A 26,661-nucleotide genomic window follows, 5' to 3' on the forward strand; every position below is an offset into this window, starting at 1 on the left:
ATTCACCCATTCGCACTCACAATCACACACACACTCATACACCGATGGGGGAGCTGCTATGCAGCTCGCCAACCCTCACCAGGAGCAACTAAGCTGGGGTTCAACGTGCTCAAGGACACTTTGACATGTGACCAGAGAAGCTGGGGACACTTTTAGGACATTCACAGAGTTGTTTCTAAGTAAATGGTAAATGGTCTGAGCTCATATAGTGCTTTTGTACCTATTGGTACTCAAAGTGATTAACACTGCTTCTCATTCACCTATTTGAATTCACAATCACACAATCTCACACACCAATTGGGGCCAACCCTCACCAGGAGCAACTAAGTTAGGGTTCAGTGTCTTGCTCAAAGACACTTTGACATGTAACCAGAGAAGCTGGAGATCGAATTAACAGTTGTGGGATTGATGGACGACCGCTCTATCTCCTGCGCCACAGTCACTTCCTGTGTTGTTTTGACTGTGTGCTAAGGATCATTGTCATACAGAAGGTAAACCTTCAGCCCAGCTTGAGGTCCTTAGCACTGTGGAACAGGTTTTCATTGAGGATAGCTCTGTACTTTATTTCATTCAGCTTTTCCTCAAACCTGACCATTCCCCAAGTCCCTGCTGCTGAAAAACACCCCCACAACATGATGCTGCAACCACCATGCTTCACTGTAGGGATGGTATTGGCCAGGTGATGGTCGTTTTTTTGGCAAACTTCAAACAGGCTTTCATGTATTTTGCACTGAAGAGAGGCTTCCATCTAGCCACTCTGCTATAAAGCACAAGATCGGTGGAGGGCTGCAGTGAACGTTGTCCATTTGGAACTTTGTCCCATCCCCGCACAGGATCTCTGGAGTTCAGTCAGAGTGACCATCGGGTTCTTAGTTACCTCTCTTACTAAGACCTTTCTTCCCCGATTGCTTATTTTGGCTGGGCAACCAACTCTCGGAAGAGATTGTGCAAAACTTTTTCCATTTGACAATTATGGAGGGCACTATGCTTTTTGGAACCTGCAGTGTATTACAATTTATTTTGTAGCCTTCCCCAGATCTGTGCCTTGGAATAATCCTGTTTCTGTGAGGTCTTCTATAGAGAGGTGTGGGACTTTAAAAACCCTGTCCAGTCAATTAAATTTACCCCAGGGGGACTCCAATTAAGGTGTAGAAACATCTCAGCAACAATCAAGAGAAATGGGAGGCACCTCAGCTAAATTTAAAGTTGAAGGGACTGAATACTGGGGCCAATGTGATATTTCAGTTAATTTACAGACATTTCTAAATTTCTGTTTTGACTTTGTCATTATTGGGTGTAGTGTAGATTAGTGTACATTTAAAAAATCTGAGATAAAATGAGTTTACATGATTGTAGTATCAGGCTGCAACATAACAAAATTGAAAAAAGTTACAGGGGTCTGCAAACCTGCTGCTTCTTAGCCCAAGAATCACAGCACCATAAGCATTATATATAACTCTATTACAATATGTTTAATATAGTATATATTATAATATGGGTATAATGTAAGTATATCAGTGAAGATGTACATGTACAAAACATTAGTTGATTTGTTATTATTATATTACTGGTTACACTGTTCTTTATTTCACTGCACTGTACTGTAACATACCACTGGATTGATGCAAACCTAGGGGTTTAAAGTTAGTCCAACAAATTTACAGAATATTTTGTATATATATATCTTACTGGAATCACTGGAACGGGAATACAGGTTTATATACTGAACTGGGCTACTGGGAAAGAGTAATATTGTTTTTTTTAACCAAATGACATTACAAAAGTAGTCAATGAGTTATTATCTAGCTGAGGACATACATTTGTCAGAAACTTATTCAGTTAATCATTTAATTAATATCTGATAGAATACATTGGCATAATTACTTTTACCAAATTCATTTGTAAAGCCACATTGATAACCAGTGTTTTTATGAACTGGAGCATTACACAGATACACAGTTTGATATGCCTTATTAACCACATGGGAATTGAGCCATTACAGAGGGCTATAACACCCCCAACTTTATTGTAAACCTGGGTTAAATCCCACTCTTGTTCAAGGGATGTTTGCAAAGCTCTTAATTGGTCAGCACTGAAACTATACAACCAACTATTTCGAACATTGCACGCACACTCACACACACACAAACACACACCGGAGTAATATACAGTATAGACACGTTCACATGAAAGAGTGCCACCTGCTGGACCCAAATCTGATGACAGAAAACAGAAGATATATGTGGATTTGTTAAAATACTTTACTCTAGGCTATTAGATCTGACTGGTCTTCGGAGGATATCTGTCACATTTTAATGACCAAACATGAATGTAATACTCACAGTAATGTTGGCTATTTTACAACTCTGTATTGTTTTTTTTATTTAACACATATATCATAGGATAATAGATGGAAACAGAAAATATATAGCCTACCATGATAGCCTGGAAATGTGCACTATAAATGTATTTACAGTGCAATTGCATTTTGTCTTACAAATATGAGCGAAAAGGTTCCATTTCTCTGTGTATTAGTATTATTGTAATGTAGCAAAACTATGCATTTTTAGTGCGTATTACCAATAATTCATCTGCATATACTGAATGTATATAATATAGTCCTGTAGGAATACTATAGGACTATAAAGGTAACCCCGCTTTGTGGAAAGACTAAAGCAGGGCACACGAGTCAGCGTTTAAGAGCTGAGAAGACATGCAAAGTCAAAAGATGAAAAGCGTGCGGAAAATGGGTGCAGCCTTCGAACACAAAAGACCCCTTGCTGATCAACAGCACCCCCATCTTCCTTTAAATGCCGCCCCCTCCCTCTCCAGCCCCCCCTTTCTCTTGTCGAGGTGCATTGTGGGGAGGAAAGTCGTTGCCATTCGACCTCTGCGGGGCCTGCGCGGACGCAGCAAGAACCCTGAAATTCATTATGCGTTTAAAAGCTTTATTTATTTCCGCATAACCTACATACTCTCACCGGGAGGGCCAAAGCGGAAAAAAGAAACGACGACGGTCCATCTCTTTCGGAACATACATCGTTTACTAATACATTATTTTTCTCGGAGGGGAATACTGTTGAGAAAGTGAAGATTGTAATATATATTAAGAAAAATGTCCGGTGAGAGAAACCGCAGGTCGTTGGCTTTCCGAGGAGGTGGATTAGCTGGGTTAACGGGTTCCAGCAGTATCGGTGTGGGGAACTGTAACAGCTGTGAGGCCCCGGCCTGTCAAGACCGACATTTTAACGGGAATAGGCCGGATCAAGACGAGGACAGGGATCTGGGGGCGAAAGGACCGTCACAGAAGAGAGTGGAAGGCGCTGGGTCTGTCAGCGACAGCACGGAACCCGAGGCGGAGGAAGAAGAGGACCCGGAAGGGGGCAGCTCGGCAGCAGGAGACGGCGACGATCGTGTCGTTTCGTTGGAAGTGGGAGACTGTTTCAGGGAGGGGAGTAGCTTGACAGCGGGGAACGGTCCCAACAACGCCGACGGCCAGGAGACGGGAAACGGTGCGACGGGAGGCGAGACGGGATCCAGGAAATCTGCGGTGGAGATGCGACCACAGACGCTGCTTCAGAAACATTCGTCATTCCATGCTTCGTGGTTGCAAGATTTTTCATGGCTCAAATTTTGCCAGGAGACGGGACTCATGTCCTGTTCTTGGTGTCACAACATTGCCACTAAAAACAGCGACGAGCTTGTGTCTGGGAGTCGCAACTACAAACGGGCCTTGCTGATGAGACACCACCTGTCTTCTGAGCACAGGAGGAATGACCCCACCAAACAGGTAAAGCTAGCTCAAGTCAGTGACGCTCTTGCTTGGTTACCTGTGTAACCTTAAATACCTGCCGCGCATATATTAGAACAAATATCGTTACCTGTCACATTGTGTCAGTTTTTATAACTTTCTAAAACACAATATAGGAGAAAGTGGGCTAAAACGTACGCTTCACAATCCCTTCTCCGGGCTAATTAGCTAGCCTCACCCTGCTAAACTGGGCTAGCACCTAGCCTAGGTTAGCTAAGTAGCCGTTTTGTGGTCTCGCCAGAGGTAGATAACCAGTGACGGTAGTGGAAAGCCCCTGGCAAGATTAATATCTACTAACTGAGTTACTGAATGGCAGAACACCCTGAGGCACTTTTAGCCCTGAGTGACAAGAATCTCTCTGAATTATTAAACGTCTAAAATGTGTGTGTGTCCACTCACCAATCAGGTACGCACAAACCTGCTGCTGTGTGACACCTGCTAGCTAACGTTACTATCACAACGCAGGCTGCTTCTCATGGTTTACGGCTCAAAGCCATTCCGAAATGAACTAATAACTACGTGAGTAAAATCAAAGTTATTAACAAGTGAGGTGCCCGGGGATGTAGAATGCCGTTTTTGGAAGTACCCTGTATATAAGTGTCTTGATCGCTAGCTTGCTAGAGGTCACACAATGGCAAGTGCTCGATTCTAGCAGCCTTTGGGGAACCGCACCCCTGCCCACCCCCACCTCTCGGCCTCTCGGCCTCTCATGCAGTTTTGCTGGCTCAAAGTCCCGAGTGACCTCTGGCGTGTTTTTTCCTCCTCCTCCTCCTCCTTTTAGGGAGCTAAATTAGAGGCATTGTGCTAGAATGACCCCCCAAAATCCATAGATGGTGTCACTTGCAGTGCAGGACAAGAGGAGGAAAGTAAATCATGTTGCCTTGAGCCTTACAGCTTGTCATACACATATGCATCCTTGTGAATAGCTTAAGTGGATGGATGTCAATAAATAGAATGACACGGCATCGCCTGACCCTGTCATCCACATATTTCTGGATTAATGGGTCTCTGGTGTTATGCCTTATGGGTATATCTTATGATTAGGGCCCCATCTTGAATGCACAAGACTGAAATCATCAGAGAGCTATTTGGAAATTGCTCCTTTTTATTTAATTGGCATTTGGAGACAATGAGGTTAGGTGAAGCTTGAGGTGGGTATAAAGTAATTATAGTATATTGAATCCTTGTAATTGAAAACAGTCAAGGTAGTTTTTATCTTTGGTGAACTGTCTATTGATGTGCATGACCTTTTTATTGATTCATTATTTTTATTGCAGTGTAGGCAGTTTTGCTACTCTTCTCAGTGGCATCATGAAAGTGAGTTGCCAAACGACATCTCCCACTAGTCCTACATAAGAAAAAAACCTTACTGGTATTTACTGTTCATAGTAAATTGCCACATCCAACTTCATATCCTGACAATGGTTTTAGCTGTCAGGGGAATTAAGTGCGGGATGCTATTTGACTCTAATTTGTGAGCGAAGAGGATTGCACTACTACATTTAGTTCCTTCCTTTGTACATGCGGTCACTAATCAGAATGACTTAGTGATCCACTAACTTGTACACATCTCTAATTGGTAAAGAGAGCTGTAGGAGTGGATTAGGGGCTTGGTTTTTCTTTTCCCTAGCAACAAAGACCCCAGACACTGAGAGGTTATGCAGACCGTTTCCTTATAAATTCTCATAGCTGAGAAGATAAACGTCTACTGCTGCAATACTGGAAATGATGAATTCTAAATTTCTATTAAAATATACTTTGCTCTTCTAAAAGATTATAGTTTTAATATAAGTACTTTTTTCTCTTTAGACTGTATTTTGACTAAATGTGAACAATTACAATAACATTTAAATGTGTGGCATTGGATATTTAGATACAGTACATTAAAGGTAAATTATGGTGTTATGAGGCAATGTCTTGTTCTATTTACTCATTCCTGACATTAGTCAGGCCTCTGCTGCAGTTGTTAAAGCTAACTCAATTAGCCCTTGCACACCAGGGCAGCTGTGGTAAATGTGGGACTCCTTGGAGAAGGGGGCTGTTGTCCTTAATTTTTTAGAAACTGTCTTGTGCTTAAATTGTTGCCTATGCTCAAGGGTAAAAGTTTACCATGAAGCAAAAATCATTTGTTTACTGTGTTCACATATGTTTTCACATAGGGTTTCTTCCTATAGCAACATTTTTTCCTTATTCAGAATGTGGCGCCTATTTTCATTTCAGTGGGTTACTCGGGGCTACGAAATGTGCCTATTAAACAATAGTTATCAATAATCTCCTGTATATTACTCTTCTTGTATGATTATTGCATTTTGTTTCTCAGTTCTCTCCACGACCAGTATATGCTCCCCTCTCTCTCTCCATACACTCCAGAGCTCTTTTTGTTTTCTCTCTTTGTTCTTTGTTTCAGTGTTAATAACAAATTAGATTCCTACTACTAATAGACACAACTGTAAACCAAAGCCCAGCAATATGTGAGCTACGTTCAACTCAGGTCCCAATAGGGATTATCTAACCAAGCTGTTTAACTGGTTGGTTTGACAGCCAAACAAATGCTTTACCTGCACCACTGTCTGTTTAAATGGGGTGAAAGATAAGATAAGACAATGCTATTGATTCCCGGGGGAATATTCAGCTCACGAGAACATATCCATCCTATCATTTTAGTAAAGGCCACACCACACTTGTTAAGACTGTGTCTCTGCACAGGGGGTGACTCACATGTTTAACTCTTGTGTCTGCCAAATAAATGCGATGTTTATTGGGGGCCACAGGTCAGGAGAATAGAGTGGGGTGGAGCTAGAGGGAGAATTCTTCTCCTTGAATCCCCCCAAGCCTCTTCTGTCAGAGCATTGTTAGGGGGCTGGGAGACACTCTGTGCAGCCCTCCCACACCTTGGGCCAAACACACACTGAAGTATTGTTCTTGCATCTGGGGACAGACAGTTTGGATGCTGGGGGGGGGGGGAATTGAGGGAACGATACAGTAGATGTAGGGAGTTAGGAAAGGGCCAGTGGAAATGGCCTCAGGCCTGGGATGGTCATGGGACTGGATTGATGGTGGGTGGGGAGGGCTACAGGATGGAGGCAAACGTGTGTGTAAAAGGTAAACAAAAACTGGCTCCAGTGGGTCATTATAAGTTGCACAGGGACAGTGCTGTATCACATGATCTGTTAGAGGTGTGTCTCAGTGTTTGACATGGATCTGCTGGCCTTAGGGGTTTGTGGTTTGTTTGGGTTTGTGGTTTATTTTTGTTGAGGCACTCCATTCTCCAAGTTGTAACATGATTTCACTGTGTAGTCAGGATCTTAATAAGCTTGAGCCATCTTGGTTTGTTTAATCCACCTGTATATCAGTTCTTATTGACCAGAGATTTTAAAGCACCGCATTTGTTTTTAGATCAAAGGTTTTGCCTTTGCCGGCCCCCTCTTGCATTTTCTTGCTCTATTCTTGTCTTTCATTTTTCCACCCCTACCATCTCTGGCTCAAATAAAGACCTAGCCACGTCACAACTGGGGGAGGTTGATATTGTCCCCACATTGTCTGTTGGCCCAGGCTGGTTTTTGCCTCCAGCATCTGCTGTGCAGGGTTGGTCTGCTGGTTGTCTAAGCTCCCAGCTCACACGTGGCACATCTGGAGAAGGGGTGATCCTGCTGATGAGACCAGTATGGAGCTTCTTATGCAGTACCAGGCTGTCCTAGACTGACTCCATTAAGTGCACACGCACACACCAAAAGAGCCAGACAAAGTCTTACCTCTCTGACCCATTTCTTTGCCTTGCCCTGTGTAGTGGATAAAATCACTGGGTAGTCAAATTGTTTGGAGAGTGTGATGGCTAATTAGTTGACATGTTAAAAAGGATTTGCAGCTTCCCAGGTATTAAGAGTCTGAGAATGCATGTGTATTTGTTGTTCTTGACTGCACACATGTATTTTAAGCTGTTTTTGTTGCAGGATGCTTAATTTAGATCATAGTGCACTTTTGTCAAGTTGGAAGATCTAAACTTATCATAAGAAATGAACAGTAGACAAAATGAAAGCAACAAGAACTATGTGTGGCCACTGCCAATCTACCAGGAAACCATATCCACATCATCTTGTAGTGATGACCCCTTCACCAGACCACACTAATGTATTCCAGCACAGTACTCAGCATTGAAGACCATGTCTCTTCAGAGGCTTTGATGTGTATATCATAGAATAATTTTTCTCCCTTTCCCCATCCTCTTTGCCTCACCCACATGCACCATGGCTCCTTTCAATGCTTGTGAGTGGGAGCTGCTGTGTAATAAGAGAGTGAGTGCACAGCCCTTCTACAAAGGACCACAGTGAGTGGACAATGACCCTCGGGGAGAACACGGACTATTGTAAAGGCTAAAATGGGGTGACCCAGCTCCTTTTCTCTACTGTGCTCGCTTTTTGTCCCCCTCTGCTCCATATTTTCTCCTCCGCCCTTTTTCTCTAGGCTCAAGGTCTTGCAGTCTCAATCTCTGCCTCATGCTCTTCCTTGTTTGTTTTGTGCTTATGTTATCAGGCTTTCTCTTTTATGGTTGAACTATTTTTTTTATCTTCTTTTACACTCATTTCTCTCAACTTATTTTCAGCTTTTTGTTCATCCGAAGTTCAGCTATCTTGTCTATTATTTCTTGCCTTTTTCCTCTTATTTGTCCTCTTATAGCGCATCCACTTTGGATTTCTCTGTTTCTCCCTCATTCTGCCTCTCATTTTATCCCATTTCTCTCCCCCTCCAGCTGTGGCAGAGGATGATAAGCCCCCCCATTCTATCCTGTGTGCCCAGGCTGGCCTGCACAAGAGCTGCAGTGTGGAGGGAGTAGTGATAGGAGGTGGGGGCTGGGTGGGGACCTCAGAGAAATGGATTTAATCTGAATTACTTGAGCTGAAACCCCAGCTGTGTGTGTGTGTGTGCGCAGCCTGGTGTGTGTGTGTGTGTGTGTGTGTGTGTGTGTGTGTGTGTGTGTGTGTGTGTGTGTGTGTACATGCATTTGTGCACAGAAAAGATGGTGGTGGGTGGAGGCAAAAATGCAGGGCTCGAGCAATGTGAATTATTCTGGATTAGGACATCTGCTGTACAATTTTTAAAATGAGCTTGAGATGTATGCTGCTGCTTGTGTGGGAAATCTAATATTCTTCATGTTCTGGTTGTACATGCACGTGGGTGTTGAGCTTTGCATTTTAGAGGCATTAATTAAACTTGTGATAATTTAGAAAAATTAAAAAACTTTTCCTGCACTCATTGATTGACTCATTGATGAAATGAGGTTGACAAAATCAAACACCTGCCAGTATAAGTCAGATCAATTAAATTTTCTTAGATGGGTTGACTCCAGTCCCCTCACGACCCCTTAACGAATAAGCGGGTGTAGCACGTGTGTGGTGTGTGCGCACACTCTCCTCACTTATGCTGTGTACCAAGCTGGCCCTGTGCCCTTTTAAGCAGGGGTGGGGGAGTAAATCTGTTAAAGGGCAGTTCTATGCTTCTGCCAGCTCCCCTCCTAACCAGCAGCCAGGTTGTGTGGCTTTCAACACTTGTCAGCCTCCCTACAGGTCTAATTTTAATATTATACCTTGAATCTTGGTAAAATACTTTTTAATAGTTTAGGATTTAATAACCAAGGCAAAGTAGGGTGTGTATTCATTATGAAACTAAACATCTGTAATGGCCTATTTCTTTTTAAAACAGGTTAGGTCTTTAGTTATGGTTGAGGCAAATTAATGAAGTACTTTGTCGTTCACTGGCAATAAAAGGGAAAAAATCGGCTTAAAATATGTTTTACACCACATAAAAAATGCTATTGAGGGAAATTACAATGGACAGTGGTCTTGCATGTAATGTATGTCTTACGGATATATAGCTTTTAAATATTTATAACTAGACACAGATGTCTCTCACTTTGTGTTCTTTTTGTTGTTTAGTAGTGTTTGTCTTATTTTTGTATTGCCTTGGATAGCTAAACAATTTCAAGTTTAGCAAGCCATTCTGGGGAGTCAGCAGTTCTAAGGTTACTTTTTTGTTTAACATTTTAGCACTGATGTAATTATCAAACAAATAGTGAAAATAGCTTTGCCAACAACTGGAAAGCTGGTTTCCAAAATCAGGATAGGGGATTAGGAAAACTAGGTTTACCCAGGCAGATTTCTGTCTGAGGATGCTGATTTCTTTGCCATTTATATATTTGTAATCGATTTTCTAATCGCCTTAGAACACTTTGATGAGTAAAAGGCTGAATTAAAGGGGAGATCATTAATGGGGCCATTCTGCCTCATTTTTAAAAGAGACTGAGGTCAACTAAGAGGCTTGTAAAAGTCTAAATAAGTCACATTCCCTGCAGAGTTTTTAAAATTTAGACAGTTCCTGTTGTGCATCAGCTGTGTCTTTTCCTTTCCCTGTCCCTGAACAAGTCAGACAGCCCCAGAGAGCAGATTTTAACAGTATAGCAGCGGCCTTTGCTATACTGTTAAAATCTGCTCTCTGGGGCTTCCAAAATAAGTCAGAGGTGGATGAGTAATCGGATTACTCTCCTGCTGCATGTAACCTCCATTCCTCAATTACCTGAGAAAGCTGATTTCTCCTAGACCTCTGACTTATTTCAGAACCCTGGCACGCAGAATTTCACTGTAACCTGAGTACTTCATGTAAACTCCGTTTTAAAAATTTTACTGTTTACATTACTGTTACTATAGCTGCACCCTATGGGCCTATAGTTAGAATGCAACAATTTTAGACATGTTTCTCTAGGTTTATAGAAATACACTTAAAACTGGGCAATTCAGTAATTAAAATATAAATGGATAATAATCACTGAATAAATGTCAAATGGGCGGATTGTTTTTCATTTTATTTGTCTTTTAGGATTTATTAATCTGATTTACAGTTGTACGTTTGTATGGAGTTTGATTGCACAAATAAAATTATAGAGATTTGTAATGCAACACTGGCTAATTGTAATACACCTTTCGTTGCCTTGTTCCTACTTAGTCCATGAAAGAAGCCTGTTAAACCTGTTTTACCCCTAGGGCAGGTGAAACAGTGGGAACCCCGTGTGCGCTTCTGTTTTGTAAAGACAGAGTTACAGGAAGGGAAAATATATTTGTGTGCATTTGTGCCTGGTTTTCCAAATTACCTGTCTGAGAACACAAAGCTTTTGGAATAACTATTGTCTTTCTTACTCTCTCTTATGTAAAGGAGACCATGAGGCCCTCAGACAATGCCAGCCCCACCACTAACTGCTCAGAGGAAGACTATCGCAGCAAGCCCAATGAGAACTCCTACTGTTACCAGCTTCTGCAGGAGCTGGACAAGCAACGCAAAAGTGGCATCCTTTGTGATGTCAACATAGTTGTCTCTGGACAGGTGTTCCGCGCACACAAAAACATTCTGGTGGCAGGCAGCCGCTACTTCAAAACCCTCTACTGTTTGACCAAGAGTGAGGCCCAGGACCAGGCCACGGTCACGCACCTGGATGTTGCTGCTGTGCAGGGCTTCTCAGTTATCCTCGACTTTCTCTACTCCGGGAATCTGCTGCTTACAAGCCAAAATGCCATTGAGGTGATGTCCGTTGCTAGTTACCTCCAGATGACAGAAGTTGTACAGTCATGTAGGGCTTTCATTAAGGACGCCCTGAATATAAGTATCAAGCAAGAAGCCCCCGATTCAGTGGTGGTGGACTATAACAAGAGGCAAATGGTGTCCAGAGAAGGACAGAGAGGGTTGGACCGGAAGCCAAGCACATTTTGGGCTACGAGCATCTTGTCAAAGCTCTCAATCAAAGCCAGCAACAACCAAGGAAAAGAAGTGATGGAAGAAGAGGAAAGCAACAGGGTGAAGGAAGAGACTAGTGATATAGAGGTGACAGTGGTTGGAAGTGAGGGCTGTGCCCTGGTGACCCCTGGAGCCCCTGGCAGCTGGACCCACCAAAACGACAACTTGTCTGATTCCACAGAGATCAATGAAATAAGGGCAGGAAGTGGCCAGGCGCAGGTCTTCGTCTGGAATGAGCCAGTAACAGGTGGCGCAGCTGCAGCACCGGCAGCAATAAAGCGGGAGGCACCGGATGCTGCAGCTGGAAGTGGTCGGAGGAAAAAGCAGACCACCACGCGTCGTTTTGTCTATAACTTCCCACCAGAGCCTGAAGAGGGATTCGATGAGGGGATGTTCATTCAGCCCTCGGCTTCCTACCCTAGAGAGGACTTCTCCTCCCTCTCTGAAAATGCCGGTAAGACACAAGTTTGCGTGTTAGACACACACTGTATTTTTAATCCTTTCCTCTATAATACATACATAGCTTAACAGTTACCTCAAATTTCTTTTTACCCTTACTCAAACTTTATGCTGTAAATGGAAGGCATAGATGCATGCAGAATTTTATGACCCGAGTAAAACATTGCATGAATATAAAACCAGTATTCCATATTTCATATTTCCCTACTACATTATGTCTAGAAAGCTCTATAGCCTGGTCCTCTATATTAGGGCCTAATATATTTTTTTCAAACATATTGCAATTTAACAGATGGTACATTTCACTGCGTGGCACTGTGTAGGAAGTGAGTTGAGTACAAGTGGTTCAGTGGTACATTGTGATTTTAAATGAGTGTTGGTGTGTAAACAGTTGTTGTGCTAAATGTGTCGGAATGATAATATTGTGGTAATAATGCCACAGATTTTCACCTGCATTTAAAACTGCCCCAAAGGGCTTTGTTTTAATGAGTTGATTTATTAAAAACAGTTCTACAAGTGCAGCCTCTGAATGCTACGTGGGTTAGCTGAGCCAGGTATCAGGTATCATCACTGCATTTGAAGCCGGATGAAAACAGAGTTACTTCAATGTAGGCTATTCTCAAAGTTAACCATCAGTGTTCTGTAGAACATTTCAGTGTGAGAGACACTTTTGTGTTTGTTTTTTATTTTTTAAATCTTCAATTCAATTATTTTCCCATATTGTTCAGCCCTACTCTGTAGTGCATTTTATAGACCACTATAGTGCATTCAGGTAAGTTAAAGTAGCCTGTACTACACAAAGCCTAGCACCAGGGCCAGGTTCATTGAGTATCACTAGAGAAAGTAGTACTAGTATTTCTATACAATGAACAAAAGTGTAAAATGTCTTCTTTGGCAAAGTAATGCTTCATGTGTTTGCAGGCTTCTGCCTCTACAAATGCTGCATTTTAAAATCTCGTATGAAATGATTATGCTTTGTTTCTCATGCACAGACTTTTCTTTTGTATCTGAATGGCTTATCCAATCATGCCGCACCCATGATCACCTGATTCACTGCAAATAAGCTAAGCTGTAGCTGCCTGCAAAGGGAAGCACTGTCCTTCTCACTAGCTTTTGCAATTTCATTGTTGATCGTGGCACTAAAATATGGGTTTTAAGCTGACTATCAGTGTCCTTGTTTAACTAGCTTTTAACCTGTGGTGCACAGCCAACAAGTGACTCGCTCCCAGCTGTGATTTGCACTAATCACTCTAGAGCAAGGGGCTTATGCCCACTGGGTGTGCTTCATTTCCACACAGATGAGTTGCTACATCACTCGCGAGACTTGATCTAAAGAAAATATTAAATTTGCATACTACGTTACATTTGTAAGATAACATTACTGGATTAACTGAATCAACACTGTGTACTCCGGATGCCTAAAACCCGGAATCTCTTTAAAATTTGTAGTGACTATTTTTTTATATTTTGATAAAATGCTGCTTTCCTTTAAGTCTTCTTGCTTTTGTTTACTAATATGCCTCTGTCCATCCTGTCCTGTACCAGCCATCTCCTTCTGGCTCCATTAGGCATGGCACTCCATGTAACCATAATGATATCACATGTTAAGTGGGGTGGTATGGATGGGGGATGGGATGTGCAAAACATGTGTAGAAGAAGAGAGAGGTACATTTTGTGTGAGTGACGGAGAAGCCTTGTCTAATGCAGGATAATGAAGAAAGCTGGGGAAACATTTCTTCCCTCAGGCCCCTCTAAATGCGCTTGAATGCTCTTAGTGCCTCCAACTCCTCCTATAGCTTTTTTTTCAATGTGTGCACAAAGTGATCCATGGTGTTGTAATAGTCTAGAGAGAAGCTCACTTAAAGACTGAGTTAGTGTTCTAACACTCTGTCTCACTTTTTTGTATATGCTTTGTTTAGCTCCATGTCCTTATTTAATGTATCTTAATGGGGAAATGTACCTTTCCCCATTAATATACGGTTAAGACTTTGAGTAGGCTGTTAGTCACAGTAAAGGCAACTGTTTACCCATTAATTATATACTTCTATGGTCAGCAGTCCATTTACAATAAATGGTGGATTTTAAGGATTTATTCATGCAGTATGCTGTGTCAGTGTAGGTGTAGATTTGGGAATAGTGGGTCTCTCTTAAGGACTAAAATTGTAAACATTTGTCTGCGTATACAGAGGTTTACACATGTTAACATTCTCCCAGTTTTGATAAGTCAAATCAATTATTGCTGTAACATAAAATATTGAAATGAACACCTTATTGTTTAAACTTTATAAAAAGCAGTAGAATGTCTTCGAAGTTTGTCTGGTGGCAGGAAAACGTGTTATTAACTACCCAAACAATTTTGAATGAGTCAAAAAATTTCCAACAATATAAAATTTACATTTTAAATTTATAAAAAAAACAAAAGTTGTATTCTGTGCTTTGAAATGCAGAGGGACGATTCTGGTGAAGGTACAGAAAGCACAGGAAACCTCATGTGTTAGAGCGCAGATGTAGTTAGTTTCCGTAGCATCAGCAGCTCAGTGAAATCCCCCATTAAGTGCCTTTTTAAATACCAAATACAGTGCATACCTGAAAATACCTACTTTCAACATTCTAGCTGTAATCTCTGCTGTCTAACGACTTCTGCAGCATTTATTTCTTTCTGTCCTGCAGCTATTACAGATGTGTGTGAACTCGCTGCAACCTGTTATTTAGTCACTGACTCAACTCTTCTGTCGAGCCAAGACAATCAGCATCCAGGTTTTAAGGGCTCATGGGAAATGGTGTTCTTTAAATGCTGCCACAAATGTAAACATAACATTACATAAACATAATGGCTGCTTTCAAGCCTGTCTTTTTAAGTATTAGTGGTGTTAGAACAGTGTTTTTGCACGTGCAACAAATTATCCTACAGCTGTCTGAGAGTTGAGCTTTTTGCCCATTTCTCAACCTTTTAGAAATAAACAACTAGTCTATTTATATTAAATGTGAGGTTTAATTTATTTATGGGGAATATCTAATACTATCTACTACTATCATACTATCTAATAGTGTTTTTCAGTTCTCCTTATAATAAGAATATTTTTTAACCACTCCCTCTCACTTCCCTTTAGAAGTGTTCCGATTGGTGCTGTTGCTTTCTAAAAAGACACTGTATTATTTTATTTATGTATTTATTCAGTCATGGTGTTTTTTTGTTTTTTTTTCCCCCAGTGACAGTTTATAGTAAATTCACGTACTGTCCAAACCAACCTATATCTTCTCCATGATATAAATGCAAATTATCCTTACCTTCAGGTTATACAAAAACTGTTAGGTGTTTCAGAATCCTATAAAATTGGCATTATTGTGGATAAGCTGATTAGTTGAGCTGGCCTTTGGTTGGCTTGTATTGGCTTGTGGTTTACCCGATATTCTGCACTTATTTATGTTGGTATATAAAGCTGCTCTGTCATGCAGTTAATTCTAGTTATTTGTGTAGAGTCAGATCCCTTCTAAACATTTTATTTTTTTTACCTCACATATCCTGGAATTTCCATGAAAAGATGGTCCAAACATTTGCCAAAGATTTCATATTTGGACACACAATAAAGATGTTAGTGACATTTTACACTGCTTCATAAACCAAAAATGAGAATTCATACAATTATTTGTCTATTGTCTATTGCGTTACAGATTAGGATATTTTTCTTGATACACAGTCATGTAGAGTAGATGGGGAAGGGTTTAACATTTTGTTTGTAACACTACTCTGCACCAAAAACCTATTGGTGCTAATAATCTTATTATTGTTGTTGTTATTATTATTATTATTATTATTATTATTATTATTATTACTGTAAAACTTTTATGCATTCTTTGTAACATTCTTGCATATTTCTGTCGGGGCTTGTGAACATTCAGTAGTATTACTGTTCCACTTTACCACAGTAATGTCACTCATTTGGCTTTCATTTTGGATCAGTTTGATCTGTGTAATTATTTTTCAGGGAAGGAAAAAAGTTTTTCAGTCATCCCTTTCCAAACATACTTTTTATTTCTAACGTCAGGCAACAGCCTGTCCTCTTATCCTGGAGTCTGAGCTGAACATTAAAAGATGCTCTGGAACATAGAAGTATAGTATTTTAGCAATTTTATAATTTAGCAATTTAGTAAATAGACAATAGTTGCAAGAAATGTTTGTAATTGCTTGACTAATAGATTAGTCAAAACATTTGGGCACTAAAAATTCTAACTTTAACGTAAAAACTAAAATGGATATGGGCTATTTTAACCCATATGTTGGATATCTGGCATTAAATTTAAAAATATGAGTACTTGCAGTGATTTAGTCCACCAAAAAGCCAATAGTATCTGGTATACTGTACCTGTAGAGGAAGCAGATGTTGAAGGTAGATTAGTGTTGCGGAAAAGAAGAATAGCAAAAGGTGATTTTAAGTCTCCATTGCCATTGCTCCTTAATCTTACCATCTTGAGCCCACAGCCAGTGCATAAGGCCAATAATTCTTGGGTCTTTTTTCAAACAATTGTTTTAATTGATTGCTTTTTAAAGGATGGGCACTGTGCACAGACCCACAAAGCAGGTGAAAAGCATTTACATACACACTAGTCTTAAACACATACACACCCATGCATAATAACTTCCCAATCCCTGCAAGGTGCAAAGCTGCCTGGGACTGTCCCTTCCCTCCCTAATCCACTTTAAAGCACAGGGGCAGTCCTCTCCTTTCCAAATATTGACCCAGGAAGAATGGACACCCACACACAGTGTTGTGTTTTTAATGAACCTTAAGTTCTTATGCGGGGGAAATTGGACATGCTCACGCATTGACGACTGAAGTCTTGTTATACTATTAGTGTGTTGCACCTGCCCATGAACTCACTGCTTTACTGTGTGTGTGTGTGTGTGTGTGTGTGTGTGTTTGCCTGTGTTTTTAACTGCAACTTCCATTGTTTTCATTGTGGGGGCTGGTTAGTTGTGTACACAAGGTGTTGTAAGGTGTTCACCCCCAGGCTCTCAACCACCTCTCCTCTCTCTTTGTCCCTCTCACTTCTCTTGCTCCCTCCCCCTTTCCCAGAGCTGGCCAATCAGATCCAGTATAGCATAATCCAAGACTTGCAGCAAGGGGAATCCTGGGAAAATGGTAAGATGCTGCACACTAGACTGTCCCCAGTAGTTTACAGTTTTAGTAATACACAAACAGCATTAGCATATAATGCATCAAATAAAAGTAGTTAAAAAACTCATACATGTGTAAAACTAAGCAATATAAAACACACCTGTTGCACACCTTTCTGTGCAAATCTCATGATTGAATTCAACCTACAACTGTCACATCACATTTCAATAAACAATAAAATATAATGTCCTGGTGAAGGAAAATGGTCAATTTGACACCACGTCAACACATATTTTACTGGGAGATAATGAACAACTCAAAACCAGTAAAATTTGGGGAAAAAATGGATATTACCTGTAAATGGTTTGTCACTTCTAATTTATTTATCAAAATCACAAATTTGCTGCTGCAAACGGTGTGTAATTTCATTATCACTTTGTCAGCTGAAAATTTTAAGTTCTATACCAAAAGATCAACTAAAAGCTATTTTGACTTTCAAAGTGAGTGATATAAACAAAAAGGGTATGTGAAGCTGCATGACTGACATGACCTTTGGTTTTATAAATTGCTTTACCTCATCGGCAGCTGTGTGAGAGAGTTCAGCTGAGATTTCCAGAGGCTGCTATATCTCAACCTTGTAGCGAAGGTATTAGGTCTATAGTGTAGTAAATGTAATGATAATGTTATTATTTAACATCAAATTCTTCCTCCTCTAAAAAGATCAGTACAGATGGTAAAGCAGATGTTGACAAAGTTCTAGTCATGCTCTATATCAGGGGTGGGGATCCTATGTTCTTTGAGCGCCGCAGCCTTGCTTGTTTTCCAACCTACTGCTGCTGTGATTATGTGGATCAGGTGTGTTTAGTCAATCAGATGCCAGAAAAGCAATGTGTGTGGTAGCCCACTTGCATTTCTGTTCTTTGTTGTGTTTGTTTTGTTCAAACTAAATGCAGGTTTATTCTTGAGATATATATCGGTAGGGTGAACTACATTGGTCACTGGACACTGGGAAACCATTTCCACAGACGGGGAGTTTTGGGTTGAGATGTCAGTTGAATAATCATGAAGTAAAAGGAACAGTAGCTCTTAAGAGAATATAACTGGCTTGTTGCAGTTTCACAAATTGCACTAGTGCTGCCTACAACACACACATGCATGGAGAGGGAGGATCCAAAGGTGACCTGCTTCTCATCAACCCTCCTGCCTTCTCCATCCTCCCCCTAGCAACCTGCCCTGACAACACCTCTGTTGTGTGCTGCCTGGCTCAAACAAAAGGCCTGGCCGTGTTACCCCACTCTCTGAGTGAAGACTAGGACTGTTTGCAGTCTTTTAAAAATCAATGGATTATTTTTTTTTAAGCCCACCTGTCTTCAGTAAGTTTTTAGCTATAAACATTCAGGGTGTAAATGAAGAATGGGGCCTGGGTGCCTGATTTATCAAAGCACAGAACAAGTTCTAAATGCATGCGTAGTAAGAGTGTATGAACAAGAAAATTTGCATTTATGGTGCATGCAGTTTTATGCAATGTCTGGTCTTCTATATCCATCTGCTCCACCATGCAGACTCATTTATTTACAGAAACTCCTCCTAAATACTACAAAACATCCTGAAAGTAGCTTTTTGTGGACAAACGTAGCAAATGAGAAAAAAACATTTATAGGTGAGTCTACAAAAAGATCATTTAGCATCCCTAGTGAGAGTTGTTCGGAAATAGGTTCTGATTATGCGCCAGATCTATGAATATAGGTTAGGGGGTTAGTTTCTGCTGTGTATTGTTTTGCACAGTGTTGTTTTTTTGTTTTGTTTTGTTTCTTTGGTTAATGACCTCAATTAATAGGTCAAGAAATATATTTAAATCCTGTTACACTGCTCAGTTCAATATAACAAAAAACTATCAAGCAACAAACAAGCAAACCTAGCACACAATGCTAATTAATAACTAGCAAAAGTGACAAGTGTTTTCTCAGCACCTAGGCAAATGTCACACTCCTTGACAAGAGTTTGGTGACCACACCCCTAAGATCATGAACATGCATTGTCACAACAGCTATACTGAGGAAAACACAATGCGATACAAAATAATTTGGAAAGCCTAGCACATTTCCGCTTTAAATGTTTCTAGAAAACTTAAGCTTGTACCCAAATTCTTTTATACAGGCAAAATTCAGTGTGGTCAACACCAAAAAGCTCCAGCTCATTTAACATTAACATGTCGAGTAAGGCAGAAGTGGCAGTTGATTAAATTGAAAGTTTCTATTGTTTATTATCTATTATTTTGTTTTTGTTTGTTTACACTAAATGTGTAATATTCGGTGTATGATAATTTTTACAAAATTATTACTTTACCCCAATCTCAGTTTTAAAACTGCAAGAAGAATGTGGTGAATCTGACAGTGTGCATGGTTTAAGCACAAAACAGTGCTTATGAATGTTTGACAGATGAGGCCCCTGCTGTGAGGACACGTAATTTAGCTCAACTTTAAATGTTTAATTTATTGTTTTTTTTTTTTTTATGTTAAGTTAATATTTTCTGCTTAAAAATCAACATATCCAGATAACAATACTATCATCTCTAATTCTTTGCTGTAATGCATAATGTACAGTAGTGGGCACATTAGCTAATAAATTATTAGTTGTACGTGAAGTATTACTTGCATTAATTTGCCCTAACTTTGCTGTGTCCATGTAGTTGCCACAGATCCATTTGCTGCTTTACATTCACTGCTAATGTGGGCCTATATGCCTTCTAACATAGTCATGGTGAGACCTCAAACATCAACAACAGAGAAGCACCAGTTTCTTAGCAACAGTCTCAGACCTGGAAGTTCACATGGTTACCACAGTAATCAGTTGTATCCCTGCAGTTTACCAAACTTCTAGCTTCAACTGAACAAAGTTCCGTGATACATCAGAGTTTGTGGTTTGCAGTCTCTCTAATGGATCCTGCATTCTAAGTAATGTGATGAACAGGATATTGGTTCCTGGCACACCCTCCCTCACTAGAGAATCTATAGATGTAAATGCAGCTTTTATGGTAATTGTCTTGTTTAATGTCAAGTTTCTTAGAATTCTGGTTTAGTCTTTGTGTACATTTTTAAATTTCATTAGACTGGAATTTTAAAGGTTAAAGTATTTTTATACCACGTAAAAACTAATCTCATTCTTGAACACGATGGTACTAAATCTGTCTCTTGTTGACCTTTCACTGCCTCTGCATGTTTGTGTTTGTCTTTTGTTTTTCTGTCTCCACCCAGGTGAATCCTCACACCTAGCCCTCAATAAGCTCAAGTGCCCCCACTGTAACTACATCGCCAAGCACCGGCGCACGCTCAAGAGGCACCTGATCATTCACTCGGGCGTGCGCTCCTTCAGCTGCGACATATGCGGCAAGCTGTTCACCCGCCGTGAGCATGTAAAGAGACATTCCCTGGTGAGGACACACACATGCAATTAAAGATTTATTTTTATTTTTTTTTACCACTACAGAGTTTCCTCGAGCCAGTGAGTGCAAAAAGTTGTTTTTTGAAGTAGGCTATGTGTTTTGACTATGTGTTAGAGTTTCTCAAAATGGTACAAAATGGTTAAGACATCACACATTGCTTGGAATTTTATATTTGCTAAATCAAAAACAATAAAAACATTACCTTCATAAGCTAAACTAAGCTATGTGGATTCATATGTAGCCTACAGACATGAGAATTGATTAATCTTCTGGTCTGACACTAAGCAAAAATGTCAAACTGTTTACAAAGTGTTTTACCAGTGAATTAATGCTTACGTACTTAACCTCATCTCGACATTCTCATTCTCTCTCCCATCTGTCTTACAGGTGCACAAGAAGGACAAAAAATACAAATGCATGGTCTGCAAGAAGATTTTCATGCTTGCAGCCAGCGTTGGTATTCGTCATGGCTCACGGCGCTACGGTGTGTGTGCAGACTGCGCAGACTCCCACCAGGCCACTCAGGAGGGTCTGGAGGCCATGGAGGGCATGGAATTTCCTCGCGACGAAGACTTCGATGGAGAGGAGGGGGAGGACCTGGAGGGGGAGGAGCCTACTGACAACGACCAGTCAAATTGGGCGGAGGGCAACACTGGTGCTGCCCCAGAAGAGGACTAAGAAGCTTGACAAACAAAATTTAGAAAAGTTGATGTTTAATATATATACAAAACCTAGCTGGTAAACAATCAACTCCAAAGTGCTATCAAACCATGAGGTTACTTAATTGTGCAAGAAAATGACAGAGATGGATTTAACATTTAAAAAAAAAAAAAAAGCTTTGGTTGCGTGGGAACTCCAAGATGTACAGATTTTATTATTGTTAATGTGTCCAACTCTGGGCCCAGAGCCCACAAGAGAAAGAATCTAATGATAAATAATATGATAAATCAGGTTAATGGTGATGTATTTTTATTTTCTGTTCTTTAGGGGAAATTTGGGCAGGGTGATGTAGGTTTGAGTTGGGGGTGGCCAATCAAAAAAAAAGTTAATTATTTAATTTATGAAGAGAGCTTATTATGGTCTTATCAAATTCTATAATTTCTATTTGTGCTATTTTCCTACAGCAGAGGCACAGTCTAGCTGTTGCTTTGTGCTCAGTCTGAGTATATTAATTGGTGCTTGTAAAAGTACACAGAAGAAGAGCATTATTGCCGACAGGAAGATTTTTAACTTTCTTTGTAGATCAGTTGAATGCGCTAATTATATTATTCTTTACTTTTTCCTTTCCCTGCACAAATCTTGGAACCAAAAAATCTGTTTTGTGACTCTAATGTATCACAGCCATATTTATGATTAATTTAAGAGAGCTGTGATATTGTGCCAAACAGACCGCACACTAAGATTTAGCAGGAAACAAAAAACTACTGAATAGGCTTAAGAGAAGACATTGTGAGTTTTATTTTTTATTTCTTTTTTTTTGTTAAACGAGAAAGATGAATTTAAAAAAAAAAAAGCAAAAGTACAAGGGGAAATGTTATTGCTAGCTTTATACAAATCACAGCGTCACAGTAACACTTTATTATTAAACAAAAGCATTTGACTTTCACTTAAAGCTTGAATTTTGCCAAATGATGAAACGTTTGGTGCTGTAATGCTTGTTGCAGAATACTGGACCTACAGGCTATATATGATGTTTATAATCATAAAGCTTAAACTGACTCAGTTATACATATGTAATCAGCTTAAACTATAGAACACTGTTGTGCTACGGCGACTATCAGGTATGCTTTGCCATTGTTTTTTTTAAGCTTTTATTTTATTTAATACACACACCGTTTTGTAGGACTACCGGCAGTACTTGTAATTGACATTTTAAGGACCTAAGTGGACATCAATACCTGTATATGTTTGTTTATATTTGGTACTGAGTTATATAATAAATACGGTCTATATTTTGACTCACTTGAACGTGTTTTGTGAGGGAGAGTAATTGTGCAGAAAAATCCTGAGTCCGAAAGAACTCCATATTTCATGTGTTAAAAGTATACACAATGTCATCAGTTTAATTTGAAGTTTTATTTTTTATTTTGTCTGTTTTTTAAAAGGTCTGCCAGGTAGAAAAACACTTTGTTCCACAGAAAGTGACGCTCTATGGCGCCTCATAGACATGCACTTACTTTTGTGTTCATGAAAATAATTTTTGTTTTCTTGCTCCCCCAAAAGCGGGTCTGAATGAAACTATATAAAAACTTCTTTCTTCCAATGCGCAACTTTTTTATTAGATTTTGTTTTTGTTATTTAATATTATATATTGTCTCCAAAATGCAATCAAGACTGTTAATTTCTATTTGTCCAACCAAAATTGTTTTTAATTATTGTTGAAATATAATGTATGAGAAAAGCCAGGTGATAACTTGCTTAGTGTAGAAAATTCTTGCTAGTGTCTGTAATTGTTGAGATTTTTAAATGTTTTTTATGCTACAGAATCATTCACTTTACCCTAGACACACTTTTTGTTTAAGTTTGGTCCTTTCCACACATGTTTCCTTTCTCCTTTTGTTTCAGTAAGCACATATTTGTAAAGAAACACAGATTGTTTGCGGGTTAAAACCTTGGAACAGTAGTATCTGTTCATATGCAGTGGAATAAACAATATGTACTGAAGTGCTAATAATACAGAAGATGTGTAACTACCCTTTACTCTTGAGTGGAAGATTTTATTTTACATCAGAGATATTCATCCTCTTCTTGTCACTTTTACCTTCAAATCACTGTGGGAGGGGTTATATTATGGATATATATATGTTAGGAGTATATGAGAAATATATATATATATATATATATGAAGAATATATTATTTAACTAGTGCTTTTACTTAATGGAACACATCGACAGTCGGCTACAAACCTCCTGGCATGGTGGGTTTTTTTTTTCCCGTAACTTTAACCTGCTTTGTGTGCTTGTTCATCACACCATCCTGTTGTTTGTTCTTTTGATACTATTTACCATCCTACTGATTTTACTGTAATGAATGAAACTCAAAACTATGATGTATCGTTTTAGATTTTATGCTGTATTTGTTATATGGACAAAAAAAAGAAAAACAAAGCAAAAACACTACAGATGTAAAGCAGAGGTTTTTTTCCCCAGCTGTATTTTTTTACGCTGTTGCAAAAGGTTGTATTTTTCAATTTCTCTAACAGTGATGCAAAACTTGGGCTGCACCTCAATGCCCTCCGAACACAAAGCAAATTCAGGTTACTCTTTTTACGTTTTTATCAAAGGTTTTCAAAGATGGAACTACATTCTCCTTTTTTCTGTCTGAATTGTACTACTGTTCCTCTCTATACTACATTTTAAAAATAAAACTTTGATATTGCTTTAACATTTTTGTCCACCTATTTCTCCCGCATTCAAACAGAAATCAATGAAGATCCATTTATACAAGAGCCAGAGCACCAAACATTTTCTTTTCAGAGTCCCGCACCTTTTGAGAGATGCACCTCAGATAATTAGTTTCTGACAAGGGCTGTGCAGGAGTCTTAGATCATTATTAGATTGCTGATTTAGAAAAGTTTCAATGACTATTACTAGTTTTTAAGATATGAACTAAAAATAAAGGGAATTTGTGCACAATATTAAAAAATATATAGAAAGTAGTAGAGATAATATCTTTACATAACCTAATCTATATACATTAAAAGGTTAGTACCCCCTTATCTTAAAATGGAAAAAATTGAGAATTTGTTTTTCATCAACATAATATTTAATGCACATTTAACTATTACAAATACTTTTTTATTAAAAAGTAGGTAATTTCATACTTATTGTCAATGCAAACTTTTGTACAAAAATGTCTTTATTTTTTCAACAGCTTTCGGCTTGTCCCTACAGGGGTCGCCACAGCGGAACATGTTTTGCACAGATTTTTTTACTGGATGCCCTTCCTGCCACAGCCTTCCCATTTTATCTGGGCTCAGGACTGGCACCAGGGTGGCCCTTAGTGGCCAGGCGGGTCAACACCTGGTCCGGTGGGATTTCAGGCGTGACCTTCTACATCCCAACCCAATGCTGCACTGATCCACTTCACATCACAAAAATGGTCAATGAGTATATAGTGCAAAAAAAAAATTGTAAAATAAAGAGAAATTAAATCATTGCAAAATTTTGCATTCCTCTTAATAAATTAATTTCAAATTTACCTTTAGTTCATTTCCGATAGGGAAACATTTGTATTAAATAATTGTGCATTAAATATTAGGTTGGGTGTTTTTTTCTTACTTTAACTAGTGTACTATTGTAAACTTTATATGAAACTCAGGTTAAACATGTTTATAATACAAAGTAAATCACAGAAAAAAATCAAAGGGGTCAATAGATAAAAGAAAAAATAATAATTTCTGGAAATATGTCTTTATGATTTATTGGAGCTACTAACAACTCCTAAATCTGTAATGTAAATTTAAGTCTTAATAAGACAAAATCTTTTATAAGGCCAAAACTGTTGTGAACCATTAATTTAATCCTTAGCAATGCATTATTGTATTATGTAATCTATTTTCTAAATAACAAATGATATCTTAAAAGTAACTAATATCTGTCAAACACTAATGCCAAACAATATTAAAGTAAAAAGTAAATTTCCCTCTGAAAAGTATGTAGAAGTACCACATACAACAAACTGATTGTCTGAACTGAACTGTCTGATTAAATTAATGAACATCACGCAGTACTTATTTAACTTATTTAATTGTGCCGTTTTCACGAGAGATAGGTAAAAATTGAGCTAGCAAAGAGTGTCAGAGTAACTCGCTGTGTTCAGAGCTTTACTGAAAGGCCCCACAGCTTCAGCTCAGTTCAGCAGTATTTTGTATTTTTGAATGCCTGCTCCTATATCTCCAGAGTAAGTCAGAGACTGCTGGTACATCTATCTTGTTCCTTTTAACCATCCAGCAACCTCTGATTTCCCCTCCTGCAGTCCAGACCTGGAATGTGATTTCTGGACTTCATACAATGCATATGTGGATGTTTTTTCTTCACCATTAACTCAGCCTCCCTCTCAAACTGATGCCACCTGCTGTTAAGACTTGGATTAAAACACCACTTGGCTTTGTCTCTCAGCTGACACCAGGTGGCAGTACTTCTCTTTATATGTTCCCCGGCACAAACAACTTAGTTCCTGCACTGCCTCAGTTATCTAGACCCCTGACAGAAGAACTGATTTATGCACTGATAAAATATGCACTCAGGTTGGGGGTTTATTTCCAGCAGCACACCTGGTTACTGCTTTTATGGCTATGAGAGAGGAATGCCTGCTGAATCCAGCTTTTAATGTGTGCATGCTTAAATTTAGGAGAAAAAGTATCAGTTGGTGAATTTTTAATATAAGCTAAAAAACAGATGTGCACACACATGCGTAGAGACAAGTGAATGCAACCCAAAATAATGCAAAGGGCTGGGATTAAAGGCAAAACCTAAAGAATATTCTTTAGAAAGTATTTCTGTTTTCCACACATCACTATTTAAAAACTTGAAATGTACAGAAAAAACTTTGGATTTAAAATTTACATTCTCAAACATGTATGAAAATGAGAATTTCAAAGAGGACCATAAACTAGTTTCCATAGATCCAACTTGTACAGAGATCTCATCTATCTTTATCTGAGAGCATCAAATTCCAGCAAACAGGCTTTCTGACTGGAGAATAGGCTCAAACAAATACAAAGAATGTACTGAATGTAGAGTTTCCTGATGTGTGTTCGACACGCTGATTTCTGTGGTACATGTTGTACTGTAAATTTAATCTGGCCTCCGTTTATTATAGTGTGTTTATTTCCTGATGGGCATGAGGGCTGCTGTGTTTGAGTGTGCCTGTACACACACAGCAGCAGTCATCAAACATTGGCCTTGTGGGTAACCGCACACTGCTCTATTCTTTTCTGTGTGTGTGTGTGTGTGTGTGTGTGAGTGTGCGTATGTCTGTGTGTGTGTGTGTGTGTGTGTGTGTGCACAAGCCTCCTTCCCATTCACAGGCCCTTTGTGTGGGTGTCTGTCAG

General features: G+C 39.3%; 1 protein-coding gene across 2 annotated transcripts; it reads left to right on the top strand.

The window, feature by feature from the left end:
• Positions 1-2,862: 2,862 nt before the first annotated feature.
• Positions 2,863-23,992, top strand: zbtb10 (zinc finger and BTB domain containing 10). 2 transcript variants are annotated; one of them, XM_067500426.1, is made up of 5 exons: positions 2,864-3,790; positions 11,012-12,041; positions 17,122-17,187; positions 20,418-20,593; positions 20,993-23,992. In XM_067500426.1, exons 1-5 carry the CDS (start codon positions 3,116-3,118, stop codon positions 21,281-21,283), a joined length of 2,238 nt encoding a protein of 745 aa, XP_067356527.1. In that variant the 5' UTR covers positions 2,864-3,115; the 3' UTR covers positions 21,284-23,992. The 2 variants fall into 2 exon arrangements, with proteins under 2 accessions (XP_067356536.1, XP_067356527.1); XM_067500435.1 differs by lacking the exon at positions 17,122-17,187 and having other exon boundaries at positions 2,863-3,790.
• The last annotated feature ends 2,669 nt before the right edge of the window (positions 23,993-26,661 follow it).

Source organism: Channa argus, chromosome 1, assembly GCF_033026475.1.
Source record: "Channa argus isolate prfri chromosome 1, Channa argus male v1.0, whole genome shotgun sequence".
Taxonomy (NCBI): domain Eukaryota; kingdom Metazoa; phylum Chordata; class Actinopteri; order Anabantiformes; family Channidae; genus Channa; species Channa argus.

Excerpts from the sequence above, each read along its gene's own strand:
- zbtb10 (XM_067500426.1), top strand. The coding sequence starts at position 3,116 with ATGTCCGGTGAGAGAAACCGCAGGTCGTTGGCTTTCCGAGGAGGTGGA. Across the intron at positions 3,791-11,011 it reads GGAATGACCCCACCAAACAG|GAGACCATGAGGCCCTCAGA; the intron begins GTAAAGCTAGCT and ends TCTTATGTAAAG. Across the intron at positions 20,594-20,992 it reads ATGTAAAGAGACATTCCCTG|GTGCACAAGAAGGACAAAAA; the intron begins GTGAGGACACAC and ends TCTGTCTTACAG.